At 35.3% G+C, this 18,746-nt stretch overlaps 2 protein-coding genes across 2 annotated transcripts; one reads left to right on the forward strand and one right to left on the reverse strand.

The window, feature by feature from the left end:
- Positions 1-6,238: 6,238 nt before the first annotated feature.
- On the reverse strand, positions 6,239-10,452 carry LOC147862303 (mitochondrial dicarboxylate/tricarboxylate transporter DTC-like). The gene is made up of 6 exons (XM_087321976.1): positions 10,326-10,452; positions 8,962-9,045; positions 8,304-8,365; positions 7,797-8,158; positions 6,721-6,935; positions 6,239-6,298 (listed from the first exon to the last, which is right to left on the reverse strand). Exons 1-6 carry the CDS (start codon positions 10,443-10,445, stop codon positions 6,242-6,244), a joined length of 900 nt encoding a protein of 299 aa, XP_087178102.1. The 5' UTR covers positions 10,446-10,452; the 3' UTR covers positions 6,239-6,241.
- On the forward strand, positions 10,444-15,791 carry LOC147862304 (uncharacterized). Its single transcript, XM_087323094.1, has 4 exons — positions 10,444-10,481; positions 10,685-10,781; positions 11,987-12,323; positions 14,620-15,791. The coding sequence occupies exons 1-4, from the start codon at positions 10,444-10,446 to the stop codon at positions 15,489-15,491; spliced, it is 1,344 nt and encodes a 447-aa protein (XP_087179220.1). The 3' UTR covers positions 15,492-15,791.
- The last annotated feature ends 2,955 nt before the right edge of the window (positions 15,792-18,746 follow it).

Consider the following 18,746-nt stretch of genomic DNA (forward strand, 5'->3'; position numbering starts at 1 on the left):
GAGGTGGAGATGGAGATAGGCCAAATGGAGAGGGCCCTTTATAAGGAAGTTTAGTAGCTAATCTCTCTCTCTCTCTCTCTCTCTCTCTCTCTCTCTCTCTCTCTCTAAATCTTGGAGTCAAATACCATCACACAGAAAGAGCCTTTGGTGTATAAAGTCAAGAACCTCATTTTGTGACCCAAATTATAGGACGTGTTGAATACATGTCTATAGACCCAAATCATATTACAAGTTACAACAAAAAGAGTGTTGGGGGAGATTTATATGATCATATTTGGAGAACAAATGGGAGAGGAAGGAATCAAAGGAATCAAGAGAGGAGATGGAGATGGAGATGGGCCAAATGGAGAGAGCCTTTTAAAAGGAAATTTAGTAGCTAATCTCTCTCTCTCTCTCTCTCTCTCTCTCTCTCTCTCTAAATCTTAAGAGTCAAACACCATCACACAAAAATGAGCCTTTAGTGTACAAAGTCAAAAAAACTCATTTTGTGACCAAATTATAGGGTGTGTCCAACACATGGTCTATAGGCCCTAGTGTATATATACCACCACCACCCCCCCAAAGAAAGAAAAAGGAGCTCGACGTGCACACTAATCTGATTAATGTTGGTGTCCACACCTCTATAGCTTCCTTTGCATTTTAGATTTCACACACGTTTAGGGTCACTCTTATCCTCTTCCTCAATGACCTAATAATAAAACTTGGATTCCTCCCGCATCATTGCGAGAATCAACATCATTTATGGTTCAAACAATCACAACATATTAATGCATTCGGCCACAAATATTCTTGACAGTATGGCAATAGCTAATTATGTTGTTGAACGCATTTCACGGTTAGAGATGCAATGAACTTGATTAATATGTTTTGCAATGTTTGTGCTAAACTATTGACCTACTTGAGAGTTCCTTCTATGGTTAGAAAAGTGAACCCTTCTAATGTATTTTTTTGCAATGCTAGTGTTAACAAGTAGAACACTCTTGTATTCTCATTCTTGTTTATGTTAGGTAAATGCTAAGTAGTGCATTCTTGGTGGATGACTCGTTCTTGTGTATATTATGTTAATGCGAAGTAGCACATTCACACTGGAGAAATGAAATGAAATGTTGCATTAACATCTATTAAAGGCCAAACTAACTTGTGAGATCCAAACTTTCGTCCATCTCAATTGCATAATAACATATCATAAAATAAAGCAGAATTAAAGGTAAGTTTGTCTCAACACTATGGTGTGCACATATCACCAAAAAAATGTGCTAAAAAATGCATTTATCTATAATTGTATGTACACATCTATACAAATTATGGAATCATGGTGAATTTCCGGGGTTGGATGAACATTTGATACCCGTTTATGCTACAACAGATAAATAAAAACCCAACTTTGCATTATTGTCAAATGTAGTTGAGAATTAAAAACTTGTCTTGCATTTGGACACTTGATTTGAATCTTCGGCGTTGTTTAAATTTGACTTAGAAGTTCTTTCGCACTTTTATCCCTCGAGAAAAGGACATGTGTTGTATTAGAAAACAATGAGTTTGTGCAAATTCCAGATTCAGAGAACAATTCAAGAAAGACAAATCAAGAGACGTCACTATAGCGATTACGCAAGGAAAAAGCCTTCTCTTATTATACCCTCGCATGAAGTCTCCCTAAATGAGATGTACACTAAAGTACCCGTTGTATACACGTGCATGATTTAAGCGTCCACAATAGAAATTACACCATTTCTTTTGATAATCCTACCCATTTCGCACATGAAAAGAGTCGAACTCCTTTACACGAGTGCTCATGAGAGACCTTTTTTTCAACAAGAGAAAGAAAAACCTAGGCGCTACCTTAGCCAAGATTTTCCATAATCGATTCCTTTCATGATATTGCAATGCTTTCCAACTAGTTGTTTATCGACCAATAACATGTTTGTTCCTTTTTCCAAGGAGTGGATTGGTTTTTCAATCCTATACTCGAAATGAGATATTGCGAATTATTAGTTCAATTTAGACGCATAAACATGTTTGTTACAAAAATATACTCAAAGACGTGAACATTCATTTCTTTGTTTAGATAATTTGTTTCTGCATTTTAAAATCTATATCACAAATAGACAACTCCCAATGAAACTTGCCATTTATTTAACAATAACCTACCTTAAGTGTATCGGGCTTTTTTTTGTAAATAAAATGTTGGTTCTTTTGTGAGCCTTGTTTTATACTGTCATCTTGATTCTTTAACTTTAACATTATGGCCTAACTTTATGTATGAAGATACCTCATATTCTTCTTCTAAGATGTAGTTGACTTGATCATAGGTCAGATCACTTGATAACATGCATAGGCACTTTTAAATATATGAAATTGAGTAGACTTTTCACCAATTCCTTTTTTCTTTATCAAACTTTGTTTTTCTTCATATCATATTCAATAAGAATAGTTCGGAGATTAAGCTAGATGTAGACATCAAAGGTTGTTATTGAAACGAAAAAACTTAGAACTTAACCCATGGTATGATTACTTATAAAATGTGCCTAATCATCCACTATCATTGCAACATATATGTGCAATCACCTAGGTGAACCTTTTGATTTATTACAACTTTAATTTGAAGATTCTATGTTTTGATAGTAACTTTTGTAAAATTAGTATTAATCCAATTTATCGCTATTGCATAAACAAGACAAAAGTCTTAGTTCATGCCAACACTGCCATCATATGAAGGTACACTTGGGTAACAAGTGTATAGTACAAGCATCGTTTGGTTGAAGAGACCCGCGATTGCCCTCACATCACTAACCAAGAGAGGGAACATTATTATTTAACTCGACCGGCAACAACCAGACACATGATCTGATATGTCAGCTATTTTAACTAATACTTGATCAATGGCAATATAAATATACAAATGTAATGCAAGCAATCACATCGAAAACAAGGAACTTTGCAAAAAAGATGATCAAATCTCCTAGAAAAGTATGCATAAACAATAATAAAGAAATACTTGAACCTCAAAGGTATCAATTATTCCCCCATTTTATTTTTGTGAGGAACTATAAGCTAGAAATCCATTATCTTAAGTTAATACGTGTCACTTGCTTACTGGTAAAATAGGTACAATAATACGTGAGATAATTTAATGAGCCAAGTATATATTCATGGGGATCTCAATGATAGTAAAACCCATATAAAACAACGACAAAAAAATCAACAAAATGTTAGAATATCTATAAAAACATATGCAATGAGATGCAAACACTTGGTAATCTCTAACAAAACATCATATCTTGACTAGACAATTGGAGAACGTTGCAAAAGTTTCTTTGACTTTGATTTACGTAAAGTGATGCTTATAAGCCTCATGCAATTCCTTTGAGCATCAGTTCTTCGAATCCTTTGTACATATTTCAACATATTTCTTGTTATTAACTATGAAGCATGTGGTGAAACAACATTTGGGAATAACATTGTCAAGGTGTCTAAAGACTCACTTCTTGGTTTTTGGGCATGTTCATGATTGTTTTGAGACCCCAAACAACTAAACAATCCACAAGTTATTTGTTTGTGCAAAACATGTTGATTAGATGTGTCCCTTTATGAGAAAAGAAACAATGGTTATGATTCCTCGACGAATACTCACCATGTATGATGTTTTTATCTATACCTAGTTTCTATATCAGTTTAGTGAGAGCTTAAATTTATATTGGATCTATTGGGATCAGTAAAATACAACAACCCATCCATCTATCCAATATGCCACAATGTGTTTTGGGTGAACATGACTACATTTTGTTATGACTAGTGGAAAACCTAACTTGGTCCAATTGCCTCACTAAATACCCCATGGGATATTGTCTTATTAATGTGCTTCCAAAACATATTAGTATTGTTGTTTGCATTGAAGATTAGTGGTAGTGAATCACTCTTACGTTATGATTTTATAATTTTGCATACTAATTTGACATGGATCTAGGTAATTATTCACTTTAATAAACATAATTAAGATAGTACCATGAGGAAGGGCTCTCCATAAAATAAGAAAACCCATAGTCGTGGCTCACAAGGTACAAATGTGTCATTCTCATCCACATGAAAGAATGACACATTTGTACCTTGGGATACCAATGCATGTAGAGTAGGATTGTAGAACTATTACAATGTTTAGTCTCGTAGAGATGAGACCCAATAACCAAAAGTGAAGCAAGAAGTGCAGGATTTGGTAGCTCTTGATGTGTCCATAATTGTTAGATCTACTTGCAAACAATACTTATCTATCTATATTATGGCCAAGTGAGCATGCCACACACTACTAGGTCTACCTTTGGCCTAGCTAACTAGTAACTCCCTACACGTAGTCATGTATAATTTCATAATAACAAGTCTCCAAATCAAACGTAATAAACATAACACCAAACATAATATCAAATTGAAACCAAGGACATGTTGACTATTGGTCAAAGAAGCTAGAGCAACAAGAAATGTAATTATCAAAGAAGTTAAATTAGCTATATTGAGACAACCTTTTTGTGAAATTCGTTCAATGCCACAAAATCTTCTGGGCAAGTGTATGGCAACCCAAAAATGCCAACACCAATAGTAAAGGCTTAAAAAGGCCAATCTACACACTAGACATCCTACATGGCAAGGTACAACTATGAACCTCATCAATAATCCACACATGGGGAGGAGGCAAGACATTGATTGTGAAGCAAAGCCCACCAACACCTTGGGGATTTACTATACAAGGTAATAATAGACAAGAAAGCACTAAGTTAGAGTTCCATCGAGATTATACAAGATTGGAATACAAATTCACATGAAGAAGATTTTTAAATAGCATTTATGGTAGATTTCATTTGTTGTTTTGTCATGTTTTATTAACTTAATTGGAGCATCATTTCTCTAACAAGTCACAACACACCAATCTACATACAATGTATAATTTAATGTGTCATGCAGTTATTGCTATAGAAATCATTAATTAAGGTAGAGCATCTTCCTAATATGTCGACACCACCAATTTGAAGTGAGCAATTGATCTATGGTATCGTGCCATCACTCTTATGAAGCATATACTTTATGGGGATGCTTTAAAATGGTGAATAAAGATTGTAGTAGGAAGACAAACCTCCTACTTTCTCCATTTCATTAAAAGAAGAGATGTGCATTAATATAATAAAACACCCCCACTCCCAAGTTTTAAGTCTAAAAGGTTTGGTTATCCAAGAACATGATCGAATGATCAAGCCTCCAAATAATTGACTACACTTTTGAGGGATGCTTTTAAAGCATTTTTTAAAAATTGTTTTAAGAAACAAGATTCTTGGATGAGCCTCCAAATACTTGACTAAACTGTTGGGGGATGCTTTTTAAAGCAGTTTATAAAAGATGTTCTAGAAAACAACAATCTTACTTTCTTATTTTCATTAAAAGACACGGCAAGCACCAATTTAATAATCCCCACTAGTTTAACATCTAAAAGGTGCGGCTACCCTTGAATGCAATTGAATGATTGGTCCTCCAAATACTTCAGCACCTTTAGATGCCTATATAAAAACATTAGAAAAGGTGCCTCGACCTCTTGAGTCAAGCTTTTTAGCTTTAAAGGCGGGTTTTCCAAAAGTACGTTGCATTAGCAGAGGAAATGCCACTCTAAACACAAGTGCACTTTTGCACATGCACACATTTTCATGTACTCCACATAAAGCTCAAAAACTATCAAAACAAGACTTGATCCTTTGCAAAACCAAGATTTTATATATATATATGTTGAAACATGCATTTCTCTTTAGAATTAGTAGGATCGCGACTCCTTTATTCGAAAACCAGCATTTGATTGGAAGTTTTCGTTAGGATAACTGAATATTTAAGTAAAACAATAATGATTTTTTCATAGATAAAGAATGATAATACTTTTTGACTAAAGATCAAAGGTATCTAACTCTGCGATATAAATTATAATGCGAAAGCACTACATAAATACTAGTTGGAAAATTATTTCACACTCGTTGTCCCTTTTCAAAAACCTTAGACCCCATCTCTTGTATAGTGGCGACACTTGGGTTTTGTGTAAGTTTCTACTCGAAACAAAACAAAAAACACTGAATCACTTCAGTTCTCGTAAGGATGTAAAACCGTAGATCCACGGCATCTCCAGGCATTCCAATACAAATAAATTGAAGGGGGACACGGAAGGCGGCCAAGTATGAAATGGGACAGTTTACGTAAGCTAGATTTAAGACCTTGCTTATTACAGTCCAATGGATTGCTCGAGCTTTTGGATTTGATTCAGGAAGATCCATGTCATCTGCACACACAAAAAGAGACCAAACAGAAGAAGTGTTGTTGGTATGAATGAATTATCACAAGAAAATAAAAATGAATCACACAAATATTGACAGAAAACACCAGATAAAGATTATGAAAGTACCGGTTAAATCTAGAAAATTTGACACGAAAACATCAAATGATCAACATTTTCATAACGATTATGAAAGTTCCAATGATCAACAGTTTCATAAAGATTATGAAAGTACCGGTTAAATTTAGAAAATTTGACACGAACGAAAACATCAAATGATCAACATTTTCATAAAGATTATGATGAAAGTAGCAGAATCATTGCAGCAATGTTACCAGTTAAAACTAGGAAATTTGCCAAGAATTATTATTATAAAATCTACAAAGGTAAAGCAATGATTAGAACATAATAAGTAGAGAGTTCGTTACCATGACATGCGGAGCAATCCTGACACAATAAACACCAAAACCACTGTAAAATTTCAAAGGCCCATGTGTTTTTATGGTCTTGAAAGCACAATCGAGAGGTCCGGTGAATGGGTACTTCCCCTGTGCATCAGGTTGCATCTTCTGAATCTGCGTTTTCACGTAATCAAACGGCAAGCTACATGCTGATGCAAAGAAACCTGACACTGCACTGGCCGCTGCAAAAATAAACCCGAATCTCTTTCTTAAAAGAGGGAAAATACATCTTCAAAATATATGGGATTTCCACATGTATGTATTCCTGAGTAAGCTGAGTGCATAGAAAACAGATTAAGAGTTTGATAACTTCAAAATAGTCCCAGTTTAACATTGAATGCAGGGTCTAAAGTAATGAAAAATACTTAAGCTTTTTTTAAGTTTTAATGTATGAGTAAGATAAGATAAGATACGTGCAAAACATATGAGGGTTTTAATAACTTCATAATGTATCCAAATTAACTTGAATAGAAGACAACCAAAAGAAACTTGGGAATCAACAAGAAGACATCAAGATCAAAAAGATCAAAAACCAACATTAAAATCTAGCGGCAACTATATATATATAGTTACAGACCCAAAGTGATACAAACAATCAACAAAAAGACTATAATCATTATAATCACTACTTGAATCATTGACAAAACCCACTCACACTCTAAATTTAGAATGCCATTTTTGCAATACGATATAGACAACATTCTCAATTCCTTCTCAAAACGAACTAAAAATTTTAACTCGGTATTTTTTATCTTAGCATAATTACGAGCAAAGTGTAAGTTACAAAGCTTACGGACGATGGTGGGTGCCTCAGATAAATAACTATAATATCTGAGGCACCCACCATCAACAAAAAGACTATAATCGTTATAATCACTACTTGAATTTTGACAAAACCCATTCACACTCTAAATTTAGTTTGCCATTTTTGCAATACGATATAGACAACATTCTCAATTCCTTCTTGAACCCAACTAAAACGATTAACTCTGTATTTTTTATCTTGACATACTTACGAGCAACGTGTAAGTTACAAAGCTTACCGACAATGGTGGGTGCCTCAGATAAATGAAAGTTATCTCTAAAGAGTTCTACACTTTGATCATAAGAGGCAAGCATGCCCATATTGAGAGCCATGGCACGGACAACAGTGGGACCTGCTCCTTTCCAGAGAGCGAGGATGCCTTCATCCGAGCTTATCCGATACAAAGCATGAAAGACATTTTTGTAATTTCGGCGTTGGGCAATGGGTAATGTGTTATCGGCTTGCATTCTTATCAACGCGAGATCAGCTGGATTCCCGAAACAAGCACCAATTGCTCCCGCGGTCAACCCACACAATGCTTTCTGATATAATGGGAGTGGTTTCCCACCATTTGCTTGTGTAGCTTTGTTGGTTAATATCCTGAAAATAAATAAAAAGGTTTGCATTTACTTGAAAAACAGGGAGATTGTATGCTCTCTTATTCTCCTCTTTTCTTTTATGGGATAGGATGATGATAAAAAAATGGTATTAACACAAAATTTTCATTAGTCATGATCAGGCGAACCTGAATGATCCTAGACGAGCAGTAGTATATGTGGCTTGCCTCAATAAACCTGCTGATAGGCCCTGAAACAAAACAATTAGCATTAACTTCAACAGAAGGTATAATTACCAATTATTTCAACATAAAACTACATTAAAAGTTTATTGCAACAACACAGGTACTCACATAACAGAAAAGTACCCAGTATTTTTTGCTAATATATTGTTAACTAATTCACTTACTAACCTCTTGTTAAATGCTTCTTAATTGTGTTTAATTAGTTCATTGAACATGCATTGGTCCTATGAATATCATTCCAAATAGAAAAAGCTACCATGACCATTGAGCACTTAGAAAACAAAATAAACTTAACAAAAGCTAATGCCAATTCATTCACATAGGCTCTACACTCTAGGACAATGATGTATAATATCATTGACCATATGATTGCAATACATTAATAAATTTATTAACTTTAAAATGACACAAAATGTGCTGAATAGCATGACTTCATGCAAGTCATCATACTTATTCTAGGAAAACTAAGCAAAAAAAATATTAACCAGAAATATTTCAGATGCTAATACATACAAAGTTGAACAAACTTTACAAAGTTTTAGGCTTGTTTTTGCTTCATAAAATATTCTCGATTCGAAAAGATAAAGCCATCAAGGCTAACCTTGTAAAAAGCCCCCACCCCTTCATTCTTAAGCATTCCTTTAGCAACACTGGTAGCAGAGCCTTGCCCCAGTTGTATCCTCACCTGAACAGTCACAAGTAATTAAGAGGTTTTTATTTTTGACTGTGATGTATTATCACTCCAATCCTTTAGAAAGCATTCATAAAAAAACATAAAACACAACCATAGGCAATTAATGTATTAATGACAAGAAAGTTCTGTACACAAATCCATTCCCTATGTGCAAAAAACCATAAGTGATTAAAAACACATCAATACGAATGTCTACTTTCCTACAAGGATATAAAGAAGTATTGACATTGCAGAGACATCTCGATACATTTTTTCATCCCCACAAGATTCTTAAAATAATTCCATTTTCTATTCACACAAGGCTATTCTATAAGTGAATGCACATATGCATATACTCAAAAGCAGCCATATCTCAGAGAATGATAGTTTACCTCGATGGATTTGAAAATTCCTTTTCCATAGTTGCAACATCACAATCCATTAATATATGTTCTCACCATTCTCCATCCATACATATTAATCTATAGGCTATATATTTGATTTTGCTTAGAAGGATCACAAGTTCAACAATAAATAATTCCTCGACATCCCAAGTTCAGTGAAAGTCCAGTGTAGATGGACCCATGGATTACAACTTTGTTTCTGTAGATTACATGGAGAAATAATTCATCTATACATTACTATGTTCATGGATGCAGTCCTATCTACTTCTAAACCAAGACACATATGCAGATCATGCATTAATCATGAAGTCAAATAATGATCTACTTCTTGAAAGAACAGAACATATAGAGAAGTTATATTTGTGAATGAGATGACAAAAACATAATGTGTAGGTATTGGCAAACTCAATATGCACCAGTAAAGAGAATATTTTCTACCTGCAAAAAGAGAGAACTCGATATACATCAATCACAAGAAAATAATTTGAAAACTTACAACACCTTTCTACTTGGAAAAGAAAGAAAAGGACATGATAACTGCCAATAACAAGACCTTTTACTTGCTAAAATAAGCTTATTACAAATTAAAATATTAGAAAAGAACAAAGGAAAAAGAAAGAGTATCAATCAGATGGAAAAACAAAAACAATATAAACAGTTATCCAAACAATAAATGGGAGTGAGAACTGGAAAACAAAACAGCATAAGGAATGACATGAAAGACGGAAAGCAGGGGTCTCGATGAATTTAAATTAAACCAAATGAAATCTCATGAATCTATATTGAATCGAATTAAATCAGATGAAATTAATTCAAGGTAAATCAAATTGATTAGAATCAAATGGAGATGAGGCACAGAGAGAGAGAGAGAGAGAAAGAGACACATACCTTAACAATGTCAACAGGTTGGATGACGCATGTGGCAAGCATACCAGATAACCCGCCATTAAGAAAAGGTTTAGAAGCAGACCAAACCTTATTCTGAGGCTGTTTATCAGAAGCCATCATGCAGAGAGAGAGACAGAGACAGAAGAAGAAACAGAGGTAAAGCAAAAACCCCTCTAAAACCCTTCTCTCTCTTTGTCTTTCAAAAGTAAAATCACTTTTATTAGATATGTATTATGTTTCTAAGCTTCTCTTTATTTCTGAATCTGCCTTCAAATCCAAATTTATGTTATGTATGTATTGAAGAAAGGAAGCTTTTTGTTAACATATGCTTTTTCATAATAATAAAATCTTCACTTCAGTAGTGCGCTTCTGGTCGCATACAGAACATGGAAGGATCCAGATACGGATTATAATACCGATACAGATACGTACATTTTGGTGGTGAATCGAGCAAAGGTAGTTGTCAAGTATGTTACAGGCATGACCATTTAATATCTCATGGTAAGATTGTACCGTAGTATTTCTATACACGTGGATAAAGTGTGAGGGTTAAACGAGAGGGTAAAGAAGGCAATGATTACTTTTAATCCTTGGGGTTGAGACAACCCATTAGGGCCAAGTGTGAACTTGCATGGGGGGCCTTAGGTCTGGCTATAAATATGAGGCCTAGCTACCCTCATTTGATCATCTCTTGACTATGTCAAGACTCTGTCCTTGTGGTGGATCAACTCTTGTAGCGAGCGCGCTAGTGCCAGGTACGACTTGACACCACAACGGTGGTATAGGACGTCAATCGAGGCTTGAGTCCATCTCGATCCCTCACTCGGGGGTGGTTGAGTGGATCGACACCCTTCTTTCTCTCTCTCCTTTCTTATCTATTGATCTTTTATATCCTTATCTCATGCTTACATTAGGGTCTAGCTCTAACAAAGTTCCTCTGAAGCTACTAACTCACTTAGTATTACACGATTAATAATAGTTTCTCTCTCACGCTCTCTCGCTTTACTCTCTTAAACACTTAAGAAGCAAGTAAAAACAAGATAATGTATTTATTCCACCACTCTTAATACAGAGAGGTCTAACACCAACAAGAGAGAGAGAGAGAGAGAGAGAGAGAGAGAGAGAGAGAGAGGTTAATGTTTTTTCACCAATCACTATTGCTCATTCTCTCTTTGAGCTCCTAATTACAAAGAAGGAGATAGAGAAGAGGCTTAAGGCTTTAACCACTGGGAGATTCTTAAGATCGAGAAGAAGCTTAAACGACACCACAAAGGTGGCATTTATAGCTTTCACATCATGGGTGTGGTGGTCATTTCACACTAGGCCGCCCATTGGCTTGCCTCTCCCCCAATCTGAATAGTTCTGCTCCCCTTTTTTTTGTAGACTTTGTCAGTTGCTACGTGTTCCTTGTTGGTGCACTCTTCTTCACGACTGGTTGTGTGGCATCACAAATGCTCAACATATATGTATATGTATATGTATTTGTATCTATTTAGATGTAGATGTAGATGTAGATATAGATGTATATGTATATGTATATGTATTTGTATCTGTATCTGTATCTGTATCTGTATCTGTATCTTTCCGGATTGCGAATTTGTGTCGGCCGGAAAAAGGAAGGAACAAAATTGTTTGATGAAATATCACTTAAAGACCTCTAGAGAGGAAGAAGTGAGTTAAAAATCATCCATCCTCCAACTGCACTTTTGAAGTATAAAACAGAGCAGGAACAGGGGCAGGATCAGAGCAGGATCAGAGCAGGAACAGGGGCAAGGATAGAGACAGAGACAGAGACAGGAACAGAGAGAAGCTTCTTCCTTCATGTTATGTTTTGTGCAGCCATGCTCCATTGCTACAGGGGCAGAGGTAGGATTGGTATAAACAGTAGTGCTGCTTGTGGGCGATTCCTCCTCTTCTCCTCACCTGGTTTCATACTACCCCCCTGCAAACCCACCTTCTCCACACTATCTTCTTCTTCCCTGCACTTGGATTTCCCTGGTAAGGGCTTCCTTCTTTAAAACCTTGTGTTTTTTCTGACCCCCTTCCCGTTTTGTGGGTCTTTTGGCTATGGTGTGTATAGTGTTTATTTATTGATTTTAAATACATTTGGCATTATAAGCCTTCAGAAGAGTCATGCACATATAGCCATGTAAATAGATGCATTTAGAAGAGTCTTTTAGGCCTCTCATTTGCTTCCGGATGACCATTTTTTAATGAGGCCTAAGGTTTATTTAACTAGCGTAAATTTGGAGAGTAGGTCAGATATAGAACCTATAACCCATGGACAGTTCTTTGTTTCATTTCATGATGAAATGCAATTTTGTGCAACCATGTAGTAGACTGTATGTAGATGAGCCATTGGCTCCTGAACCACAATCTGGTCGTTTTTTGAGTTTTTGATAGCTATGGCTTAGATGTGGAACTAGGGTTATTTAGTTCAGTTAAAGCTTCCAGGCCATAGGTAGGTTCTGGATGATCATTTGGTCCACCAGGGTCACGTAGGGGGTAACTATTATCATTGGCCTTGAGTACCAGTGATATACCGATTACCTTGTGGATGACCCGTTCGTCCGCCACAGTCTAGATATCCATGATCTTTGAGTCAATGGATTCATTGGTGCATAGACATTGACACTTTGGTTGGCCACATTTGGATTTGCATTGTTTAGAAATGTGTGCACAAACACACACGATTACACAAATAACACGAAGTGGTAAAACTGCTTCATCTCTAGCATACATAAAACAACAGTAGAATACATTTGTGAGCAAGAAACAAAATCCATAGTCACAGAGCACCATTTTGCAGGCAATAACAGTTGTACATTCTTAGATTAGTAAAATGATCACACTTAGTCATTGCATAGAATGGAATAGATGCATAGAAAGGAAATTTCAGCAGTTTCTAATAGTTAATACGGTTCCCATTTTTCCTGTTTCTGTTTTTTCTAGCATGTGTAGTCAACATTACTTGTGAACTTGTAACTGGTGCATGTTTTACTTCAAATGGGTGAACAATTCATTTTCTATTCAATGACGCAGCTTCTAATCATAGGCTGTCTACACCAGTAACCATTGTTATGCATGTGAGCAAAAACCACCCAATCTATGACAGTTGAATAGAATAGAATTTTTATCTTCCACAAGGAGGCCAAATTTGACATATCGTCTTGTATGTGACTCCTTCCTAAGAGGGGCGGGGGGTTACTACTCTGTAGTAAGAAAGCTCTCTACGTGAGAATAATACACACTTATGTCTCACCCTTCGTGGTGGGGATTGGAGTATGACATTTAAATGATCATCTCTGCCTAATAAGTTATCATACTTCTCACAAATTACCGTATACGGCGAGCATGCGAGAAGTAAGTGATATTCATCCTCCACTATGTTTTCGTTGCATACCCTGCATACCTTCGTACTATGGCGATGATGCCATGATCCTTCTTCAACACCTAACTTGTGTGAGAGAGTTCAGAGAAGTGTTAAGGTTCTCCAAGAGCCAAGGCTCATGAGGGCAGTAAGATGTGGTTGGATATGTCCTGGCATTTTTACCTCGGTGGGGGCTGGGATCAAAACTGTAAATTCAAGTTCTATGCTCTAGGCTTACCTTCAACATGGCCTATTGATATTTACAGGCTCTTTTTTGTTTTTCTGGATTTCCACATTATGTTTGGATGGAACCACGAGCAAGCAAAAAATTGGGGCAACTATATATTATGCCAAATATTTTAAGTTTTTTGAAAGATTTCCCAAAATGTACAATTTTTTTTGCTGATAATATTTACCAAAGGTAAAGTAAATATTACTAAAGAGTTTTTGAAAGATGAGCACAATATTCCTATACTTCGAAGGTTATCTAAGATATAAATTTGCCTTACCATGTATGCTTAAAAAGTCATTGGTTTCCTTATTGCTTGCTTTGATTGTCAACTCTCAATGAAAAATTAGAGGAGAGGTTTACTTTTTAAATGAACTTGATCTTAGAAGGGGGAATTGTTTCTTGTCAAAGGTATTTCTCCAATATGAGAGGCTCATTAGATCATCGATGGTCATTAGCTGGATAGCTATGGTCTGGATATAGGTCTAAGACTAATTGGTATGTATGGCCCGGCCCATACACTATTCTGAAATTCTTCTTCCTTTTAATATACTTGAGTTCCCTTCCTTTTTCTCATAGCAACAGTATGGCTCTATCATTTTCAGCTCTTAAATTGTAGGAAAAGCTGTGATTGTTTATGTCCTGATCCATAAGAGTTGATGTAACAGTTTTGGATTGTTTTTTGTTTTTCAAAGGAATTTCTTTGATACAAAAAGATGACAAGACCCCAGCCAATAAATCCAATGCGACTGAAGTAAAGCAAGGCTCAGAGGATTGGCACAAACTGAGAGAAGGTAGGCTGACCTCAAGTTGCTTTGCAGCAGCATTGGGTTTCTGGGGCTCAAACAAGTTGGTTCAACTTTGGGAAGAGAAAGTTGGTCTAAAGGAACAATTTGCGGGCAATGAGGCGACGGAATGGGGCAGAAGACATGAGTTTTTTGCTATCGAAAGATATCAAGAAGCAAGCCGAAATGCGGTTCACTCATTAGGGTTCAAAATCTATAAAGAAGGCGATGAGCTACAAGAGTGGCTTGGTGCATCTCCTGATGGTTTGATCAATGAGGGAGAAAATGGGATCTATGAGAAATGTGGTATCTTGGAGGTGAAATGTCCTTATAATAATGGAAAGCCAGAGCTCTGTATGCCATGGGTATCTGTGCCTTTCTATTATATGCCCCAAGTGCAAGGGCTAATGGAGATTTTGGATAGAGATTGGTTGGATATGTTTGTTTGGACCTTAAATGGGAGTTGCATTTTTCGCATGCAAAGGAATCCTCAATATTGGGCATTAATTTTCGGTGTGCTGAGTGATTTCTGGTGGGTGAATGTTGTCCCTGCGAAGCACACACAAAGACATGGAAATGCAAATGTGAACTCTCATCAGCCAGCCGGATTGCACAGATTAACTTCAGTTGTGATTGGAGAGAGCAAAAATGTTGCAAAAAAGGCATCATTGATATGGAAAGGTCCTCCGAGTATATTGGGAAAACTTTCTCCTACACAAGAAGCATGTGATCTTCTTGTACATGAAGGATCACAAATGTCTCAAGTCTTAGGCTCATGTTAAAGTCATTCCAATTATGAAGAATATTGATTGGTTTCTATCTTGTGTTCATGAAGAAAAATACATCTTGGCATTTCATGTATGTAAATGCAATTCGGCACTACAGATGATAATAATCATCATACAAACATCTGCGTACTCTTTCTACTACATGTCTTAAACAGTTGACCAATGGTTATTTCATTCTGTGTGCTTCCCCCTCTTTGCTTCTTCTCACATGCCATGGATGTAGTTAAATGCAAAATATCGTTAGGAAGTGAGTGATGGAGAATCATGTATGTAGTAAAGCTTCTTTTATATTCATTCGGAAAGTCTTTTCCACAACAATCAAAATGCTAGACTTGTGCCATGCAAATCAGTGGCTTATATTTATTAGCTTAAATATTGGCTCCATTACCTATTTATGGAAGACGATGTATTGTAGGGTTATATACAAACAACCATGTTTGGTCATGAGATATTATACTGGTTATTTAGAGAAGAGATGATCGAGGTGCATAATGGTATTTTTTATTCACATATCCGTAAGGGATTTTTATTCATTGCATGTATGACAGTTGTAGAGTGCCCTTTACGTTGGGAAATGAAGATTGTTGATTGGATGGCATCAGGTTCAAATGATATCAAGGGATGCAATGATCAACGCTTTGTTTGATGCTAAATGTATATGCTATCGTTTCCCAATGTAATTTGATTTTAATGTTAGATATAAGATATTGACTCATTTTTTGTGAAGCATCCAGCATCTTCCAAGTTGTCGTGCAAAATTTGATAATATACCCTAAATTGGTTATGCAAATAATCAAACTTCAGGTTTTTGTGGCGACCATATTTATTTTGTCAAAATGTAATTTGTTTTTAATGTTAGATATATCATATAAGATATTAACTCATTGGATTATTTATTTTGTCAAAGTCTAATTTGATTTTAATGTTGGATATAAGATATTAACTCATTTTTTGTGGAGCATCCAACATCTTCCAAGTTGCCATGCAAAATTTGATAATATACCCTAAATTGGTTATGCAAATAATCAAACTTCAGATTTAAGTGGCGACCATATTTATTTTGTCAAAATCTTGACTTAATGCATTCTCTAAGGTGTCCACATGTTGCAATGGCGGGGACCATAGGTGGTCTATAAACAATATTGATTTTCTACGAAATAAAATTTCATGGTGGGTATGCATTGCATAAATTGAAACATAATGAATCTCAGAACATTAAAAACCAAGAGACTAAATTTGGTTAACAATGCAATATATATATATAGATATATATATATATTTCTTTGATGCTTTATCTATGTATGACTATTCATTTGATAAAAACTATCAAAATCACCATTGACATAAAAGTTTTTGAAAAGAGACAAAGATTTGTCCTTCATGAAAAACACCCATTGAACTAAAGATTCCCTAAAAACAAAATTGGCCTATGGAAAAGAAACTTATAACAAAGACAAGAAATTGCCATTGTTCGTCAAGAAATTGACAATGCTAGTCAAGAAATTGACATTGGTCGTAAACGCTCTAATATAGACAAGCACAATGTCGATCAGGACAAGACATGAAATTGACAAATGTACAACAAAGGGGATGAGACCTACAATAGTGATTTGCCTTATTAATGCACTTATAAAAATTCATTTAGAGAGAAAGAGAGAAACATTGCCACCATTGAAGTAGGGCCAACATGAGGATATTGTATTGTCGTGTTGTTTATATCTATATATATATATATACATATACTACTTTTAGGAAAGAAGAGAGAGAGATTATTAAATATCTTTGGAGAGGACAAAGTAGTAGTAGCTTATGAGAAAACAAAAAAGGTTACAACATTATGTCACATGGTATTAAAGGAAGATGCTCTTGAACATTCAAACTAAATTATGAGGCTCGTATTATTGAAAAGTTACTCAAGATGAATGTAAAAGAAAAGATTTTGTCATAGCATGGCCCATGAAAAGATACTTTCCGTAACCAATTCATAGACCTACATGGCCAAATTCATTCCAGGGTTTTCCAAGCAAATGTTGGCTCTCCATCCTTTCTATTCGTATTTTAAGTGTGGAAAAGATTTTGTTGCGATTTTTGTTGACAATTATTTTCCTTCTTAAAAAATCTTGGTTGAGCCAACTCTTTCTATTGGTATTTCAAAGGTGTAAAAAGATTTATTGCGATTTGTTAACGATTATTTTCCTTCTTAAGAAATCTTTTTCGAGCCCAATCTTTCTAAACATCAATTATTCACCTTAAAAAGAAGCTTCGTGGAAGTTCTACTATCAGGAACCATTAATATATATATAAGATATTTCGTCTATTGAATTAATGAATTTATTTGCACCAATCCCATATGGAAAACCCATGATTTTTTTATGATTTTAAAAAAGGAAATGAATTTCATTACTTTACCCATAAAAAAAACCCTTGTTTTTCCATGAGCCTTCGAGTGGTAACAATCTAGGGATGAAAGAATACATAAACAATCTTTTTGTCCCTCTCCGTGTAGCTATGAATCTGAATAGACATTGGCAATTTGGAACACAAAGAAGAATGTAAACAATCTTTGTGTCTCTCTTATCATAACTATGGATCCCAATGTTTATAGCATGCAAGTCTTGAATCTCATAAGTTCTTAGTGTAATGCTCTTAATAAATAAAGACAATGCAATGCAAATGAGTTGCAAAATGAGCTGATTCATTTTCGAAGTCAAAATGAGGTGGTTGCTTAGTATGTTTCAGTATCATAATGTGAGGCAATCACATTTCTGTTCCATTATACAACTAATACTGACAATGTGATGGGCATATTAAATTAAAGCTCCATCCTAGGATGCATACAAAAAATGCTCACAACTCCCAAGCAAAGTTTTAACCTAAGTCTCCTTGTCCTTGATTGCCATTTGTCAATCACTTAGGGTCTGGGCCCTGGCCCCAATGCTGATCTTGGCAATGTGCTCCATTTCATTAAAGAGAAAAAAATGAAAGCAAAAATCTCTGTTTTCATGACTATTTCATCAACTATCTTATCTAAACAAGGTCATGATGCTCTTCAACCTCCACCCTTATGCATTAATTAATTATTTTGCACATTGAGGTTAATGATGATGATTCAAGAGTAATGAATATGAAACCCAAATTTGTGTCCAATCTAGCACTGTCGACAAAGCATAATTAGACTCGAGTATGATTTCGAGAAAGAGTTTAGAGGAGATAGCAAGAATGAGACATCCTTGATTGCTATATATCAAA

This window comes from Azolla caroliniana, unplaced genomic scaffold (assembly GCF_043228905.1).
Source record: "Azolla caroliniana isolate FFs.n. ecotype wild unplaced genomic scaffold, voAzoCaro1.0.p SCAF_7, whole genome shotgun sequence".
In the NCBI taxonomy this organism is placed as follows: Eukaryota; Viridiplantae; Streptophyta; class Polypodiopsida; order Salviniales; family Salviniaceae; genus Azolla; species Azolla caroliniana.

Bases quoted from the DNA above. Each gene is read 5' to 3' on its own strand.
- LOC147862304 (XM_087323094.1), top strand. From the start codon at position 10,444: ATGCAGAGAGAGAGACAGAGACAGAAGAAGAAACAGAG. The intron at 10,482-10,684 runs GTAAAGCAAAAA...TCTTCACTTCAG, and splicing joins AGACAGAAGAAGAAACAGAG to TAGTGCGCTTCTGGTCGCAT. The intron at 10,782-11,986 runs GTAGTTGTCAAG...AAAGACCTCTAG, and splicing joins TGGTGGTGAATCGAGCAAAG to AGAGGAAGAAGTGAGTTAAA.
- LOC147862303 (XM_087321976.1), bottom strand. From the start codon at position 10,445: ATGATGGCTTCTGATAAACAGCCTCAGAATAAGGTTTGGTCTGCTTCT. The intron at 8,366-8,961 runs GTTAGCCTTGAT...GTTTTGTTTCAG, and splicing joins GGGTGGGGGCTTTTTACAAG to GGCCTATCAGCAGGTTTATT. The intron at 8,159-8,303 runs GTTCGCCTGATC...ATTTATTTTCAG, and splicing joins GCTCGTCTAGGATCATTCAG to GATATTAACCAACAAAGCTA.